The sequence below is a fragment of the Dermacentor andersoni genome, chromosome 8 (assembly GCF_023375885.2).
Source record: "Dermacentor andersoni chromosome 8, qqDerAnde1_hic_scaffold, whole genome shotgun sequence".
Classification (NCBI taxonomy): domain Eukaryota; kingdom Metazoa; phylum Arthropoda; class Arachnida; order Ixodida; family Ixodidae; genus Dermacentor; species Dermacentor andersoni.
Window position 1 is genome coordinate 58,961,497 of NC_092821.1, and position 6,000 is coordinate 58,967,496.

The 6,000-nt window shown below is 46.6% G+C and overlaps 1 protein-coding gene across 2 annotated transcripts in view; it reads left to right on the forward strand.

Annotated features, from left to right (window-relative positions):
* Nucleotides 1–3,908, forward strand: part of LOC126538942 (uncharacterized) — a 40,575-nt gene extending 36,667 nt beyond the window's left edge. For both annotated transcript variants that reach the window (XM_055075101.2, XM_050185631.3), the window contains exon 3: nt 3,495–3,908. In XM_055075101.2, the coding sequence (XP_054931076.2) occupies nt 3,495–3,798 (304 nt within the window). In that variant the 3' untranslated portion in view covers nt 3,799–3,908. The remainder of the gene's footprint in view (nt 1–3,494) is intronic.
* The last annotated feature ends 2,092 nt before the right edge of the window (nt 3,909–6,000 follow it).

Genomic DNA, 6,000 nt, shown 5'->3' on the forward strand with positions numbered 1-6,000 from the left:
TCCGCCTAAAATCCAGGGGGGTCGGGGCCCCCCCCAACATTGTCGGGGCCCCCCCCAACATAACATTGTCGCCGCGCCCCTTATCCGGTGTGCGCGAGTGACTGCATGCGAGGGTGACCCGCCAATGGTGGCTCAGTCTTTTAGCTTTCACTTTATTACTGTAAAGACCCCCTTTCGCCTTTCGGGCAAAACTGCGACCCTTTTTCTTCTTCATCAACACTTCTCTATCTGCATTCTACCACTACCTATGCCTGTAACGGGGCCGCTGGTATCAATATCGTGCCTCCTATATTTTCACCGATATTCTAAACGTCTCTTGCTGGTCTCGAATGCTGACCTGTTGATGCTTCCCTCCACTTTAAATACAAGCGCTTCCAAAAGGTGGAAGTTACGATGTGCTCTAACGACTGTGGATTTTCGCTGCAGCCTACATGTGCCTTCTCTCACAAGAGCCTTCTCTTGTTGCAAGTAATAGCTGCGTACGCATTTGTCCTTAGGCGAATAGCTCGAGCCTCAAACAGCAACGCTCTGTCATTTGTGTTATCGTGTACATTTATTTCGCACCCTTCTTGTATATACCCACTGAATCTTTTGTTTCCATTTCTTGCATCCAATTCGCTGTCTGTTTCCATCACATTATTATTTATGACCGCTGGTTGTGTATTTACGCTTTCACTTACCCTGTACTTGGTTACCAACTTCCTTGACCTCTTCCTCCATTCTGTGTCCAGGCTTGTCGTTACAGTTACGTGCGCACTCTAGCCGCCCATCTATTTTCATCCATGTTCCTCCGTCTTTCTTCAAAACTAATTTTGTTCCACGCTTTTCTGACTTAAAACGAGGCGCAATTGATGTGACCCTGCACTGCTTTATTTGTGGTTTTGTCGCGCGTTCCCAAAGGCCAGCCAACCTACCGATCTTTGGTTAACATTAAATCGCGAGAAGATATACCAATTCAAGCACAGAATGGCATTTGCTCACGTTAGCGATGGTACCATTACTCCTTTCCACATTCCGCACACTACATTATACTTCTTGAGATCCCACAGTGGTCTGTTTCATTATTGCTGCGTTCCGTTTCCCCTTTATTTTGATATTATGTTGGTGTATGCTTGAGTAAATATTCCCTTCGTTTATGTATACGCCGAAGTATCCATACTACTTGACTATGAGTATGACTTGCTGTTAAATTGACGCCATGTAATTACTCGTCTCTTCAGTAAAGATCCCAATTCCCGATCTCCATGCACTTTATTTGTCGCTGTGTTGTCACACATATTCGCCAGTCTATGTATTTTGTTGCATTAGCATAATTTCGCCCGCATAAATCCCTTCGGGGACCTTATTTTGCAACCTTGGCCCATTACGCATTTAGGATCAATCAAGCAATAATCCGATTTTCCAGTTGTTCTTGAATCTCCTGAAAATAAAGCGCGAACAACAACACAGAAAGAGGACATCCTTGCTTCAATCCTTGGCGGTTTTCCACCAGATCATTACATTTTCGTCCTTGCCATACAATTTTTACTCTGTTCTCTGTTGCCTTTAAATACCTACCTCAGCAGCTCCTGTACCTCAGCAGCATCTGTACCTCCGGGCTTGAGTATATCCCATAATACCCTGTTTACGTCTTGATACCCTCTCTCAAACCTAGAAAGGCAAGGAATAAAAGTCAATTCTGAGCTAGTGAAACCTCTACGCATTGAGTTTGTACAAGCATATCATCCTCTAAGCGTCTGCCTTGGCTGAACACATTATGCAGTCCCTCCAGCACATCATTTTAAGACGAAATCCTTATATTTCTGCGTTTCAACGTCGCGTTGTGCGGTACAGAAAATATCACTTCACCCAAGGAAGGCCAGAAACTAACCAGAGCATGGCCAGCCGTGTACGAGAGGTTATTAATGACAAGCAAAGCTTATTAATGTTTGATTAGGGATTCGATTAACGTGGATTAGGACGGATTAAGGTCGGGTAAGGTGGCTTAAGGCGCATAAAGGAGGATTAAGGCCGATTAGGGTGGAGTAAGGGGGATTTCGGTGTATGGAGGAGGATTGGGGTGGACTAAGGTCGACTAAGGTAGATCAAAGAGGACTAAGGTGGATTAAGGTGCGTTAGAGTAGGCTTTACAAGGGCTCGCCTTCGCGCCTTAGGCGATAGCTAAGGACACCTGGCAATCGTTTTTTTTTTCTTTTCTACTTCCACTTTTATAATTTAATGGCTTCCATTGTCATTTCATGTAACACCGGTGTTACTGTAACTGGCCTGTACAAGCTCATCTTATCCTTATCACCTTTGCCTTTGTAAATGAGGTTCGTCTTGGTGTCAAGCCATCCAACCTAAATTTTGTTCGTTTTAATCACTTGCTCAAATGCATTAGTAAGCAGTGCCTTGCTCTTTTGACTGAAGTTTTCGATTAGATGTGCTGCTATTTTGTTCTGTACTGCGCTCTAGTATGAGCTAGCAGCGCCACCTAGGATGGCAGTGCCATGTATCGGCGAAGTCGAGGGATACGTGCGATGGCATATGGACTCTGAGATATGGAAAAGACAGGCTTGTACTGGTTTCGCCTCGGATCAGTAGACGCGGAAAAGTACAAATAGAACGCGCTCTCGGCTGCCATTGCACTGCCTCTCGCAACCTCTTGGAAGCACACTTAAGCTTGGCAAATAGATGAAATCACTTATGTGCACGATGTGGGCGAAACTTAAAGCGCAATTGAATAGCGTCCCGCACGTAAACTACGCTATCACGCTATACTGAAACTGACTTTCTGCCGTCCGTTTGCGGATTAGTAACCCTATTTCCCTTAACCCCGCTATTACGCTGGTGTTCAACTAAATCTTTATATTCTTTACGCGTTTCAATTTCGGGGTGCAAAATATTTAAAAAAATGCTGAGGCCACACGCGCCCATTCTGCGCGATCTGAGCGCTCTCAAAAGGAAGGTAATTGCAGCTGACTACAAAGGGTCGATAAAGGGTCTTGTAGAAGACAGAATGAGGCACACAATGACACAAGTACAGATTGTTTCACATAACGTTAACCAAACTTTCAAAATAGTGTGGCACACACTGGGCCAATGCCATCAACGCCATGTTACGTATAGCCGGCTTGAGTTACTCGGACTATATATTGGAATTCGATTATAGGTAGCTCCAATGTGGCATTCAGTAATGCAAAATTTTCAGCGTTTCGTTTGAGTCATGAGCGCTGTAAGTTGGCACTCACTCTCAGAAACAATAAACGAAGTGTTATCTATTACCGCACTTCTTTGTTGTGGCCTGCAATGTATTAAAAAAAGAGCATGATGTCACTGCACTCTTGCCTGAATGAAACGCAGCGCCCTCAACAGAGTATTTCTCGCTGACAGCTTATGGAAGTTAACGAGTAAAGAGTGGCTGCCGTTTGCCATAATTCTTGCTTTTCTTGTCATACCAGCGCTTTGAGCTGAGAATGCATGAATTTATATGGTTTCGCACGTTGTCCCAACAGGTGCCATGTCGCCGCACTGGAGCGGGTGCAGAAACACGCTGCGCTCTTAGAAGAGCTGGCTGAAGTGTTGTGCATGGACGAGGCCGAGGTCGTTGTTCTCGTTCGAGAATCGCTCAAGTGCATCGAGAGTCTTCCCGACTTCATGCGATACGCGGGCGTCGTGAAGGAGCGACTGGATTTCCACCCGAACGAAGATGGGCACGCACAGCTGGACATCCTGAACGAGGACTGCTGGCGTCTTGTGAGGCGTTACCTAATGCTGGATGACGTCAGGAATTGTGAGCAAGGCCTCGAGTTTTTGTGACCGTGAAAAATGGGCCAGAACTGCAGTGAGAAAGCAACTCCTAACTAATTCTCAGGGTGCCATGTGCTTCAAGCAATATCATGTCTATAAATGCAGTATTATATCCTTATCGCACCATGCCAACTGCAGGCATTATCATTGGAGTGTCACATGAGAGCATTTCGCCTTAGGAGCTAAGAAAAGAAATGCGGGCAACTATATGCAGTATTTTCGAGTAGAGTCTCTGTAGGTCATGTAGCCATGTGGTCGTGTAGAAGTTGTTCATTTTCGCATTGCCTGCAGCTTACTTATTGGAGAAGTTCAATGTGAAGGCACTAAGGTTGTATACAGTAGCCACCATTGTGTGCAAAAACTAGCCCAGTGAACTCAAAATGTGCTCTAATTAATGTGACCTTTTTTATACTGACGTAGAGATCGCAAAAAATTGTAGGTTGACAATGCTCTTATGCCAATCTAAACGGAAGGATAAGTGAATCCTAAAAATTGAAATAGACTATCCGTTTACATACTGTCGGTATGTATAGTGGCAGCGATGATCATCCTCGAAGTGTCACCCACTCATTCCTTGAGAGAGAGAAAAAGAGAGAAATAATGATTGGCGTTGAAAGGCTGAATGTTGGGTTGGCGTATTTTTTCCGTCACAGTACCCTGAATCGGATAGCACGTACAGACAAAAAGAAAGCTGTATAAAAGGTTTAGGCCAAGAACAAAAAAAATGCTTGCAGAAAACTGCAATTGTCAACATCATTGTCGTCATAATCGTCATCACCCTGTATCTGCTGCAGTACGAAAGCCGGTTCAACCAAATCTATCTATCTATCTATCTATCTATCTATCTATCTATCTGTCTGTCTGTCTGTCTGTCTGTCTGTCTGTCTGTCTGTCCGTCCGTCCGTCCGTCCGTCCGTCCGTCCGTCCGTCCGTCCGTCCGTCCGTCCGTCCGTCCGTCCGTCCGTCCGTCCGTCCGTCCGTCCGTCCGTCCGTCCGTCCGTCCGTCCGTCCGTCCGTCCGTCCGTCCGTCCGTCCGTCCGTCCGTCCGTCCGTCTGTCTGTCTGTCTGTCTGTCTGTCTGTCTGTCTGTCTGTCTGTCTGTCTGTCTGTCTGTCTGTCTGTCTGTCTGTCTGTCTGTCTGTCTGTCTGTCTGTCTGTCTGTCTGTCTGTCTGTCTGTCTGTCTGTCTGTCTGTCTGTCTGTCTGTCTGTCTGTCTGTCTGTCTGTCTGTCTGTCTGTCTGTCTGTCTGTCTGTCTGTCTGTCTGTCTGTCTGTCTGTCTGTCTGTCTGTCTGTCTGTCTGTCTGTCTGTCTGTCTGTCTGTCTGTCTGTCTGTCTGTCTGTCTGTCTGTCTGTCTGTCTGTCTGTCTGTCTGTCTGTCTGTCTGTCTGTCTGTCTGTCTGTCTGTCTGTCTGTCTGTCTGTCTGTCTGTCTGTCTGTCTGTCTGTCTGTCTGTCTGTCTGTCTGTCTGTCTGTCTGTCTGTCTGTCTGTCTGTCTGTCTGTCTGTCTGTCTGTCTGTCTGTCTGTCTGTCTGTCTGTCTGTCTGTCTGTCTGTCTGTCTGTCTGTCTGTCTGTCTGTCTGTCTGTCTGTCTGTCTGTCTGTCTGTCTGTCTGTCTGTCTGTCTGTCTGTCTGTCTGTCTGTCTGTCTGTCTGTCTGTCTGTCTGTCTGTCTGTCTGTCTGTCTGTCTGTCTGTCTGTCTGTCTGTCTGTCTGTCTGTCTGTCTGTCTGTCTGTCTGTCTGTCTGTCTGTCTGTCTGTCTGTCTGTCTGTCTGTCTGTCTGTCTGTCTGTCTGTCTGTCTGTCTGTCTGTCTGTCTGTCTGTCTGTCTGTCTGTCTGTCTGTCTGTCTGTCTGTCTGTCTGTCTGTCTGTCTGTCTGTCTGTCTGTCTGTCTGTCTGTCTGTCTGTCTGTCTGTCTGTCTGTCTGTCTGTCTGTCTGTCTGTCTGTCTGTCTGTCTGTCTGTCTGTCTGTCTGTCTGTCTGTCTGTCTGTCTGTCTGTCTGTCTGTCTGTCTGTCTGTCTGTCTGTCTGTCTGTCTGTCTGTCTGTCTGTCTGTCTGTCTGTCTGTCTGTCTGTCTGTCTGTCTGTCTGTCTGTCTGTCTGTCTGTCTGTCTGTCTGTCTGTCTGTCTGTCTGTCCGTCCGTCCGTCCGTCCGTCCGTCCGTCCGTCCGTCCGTCCGTCCGTCTTGCTTGCTTGCTTGCTTGCTTGCTTGCT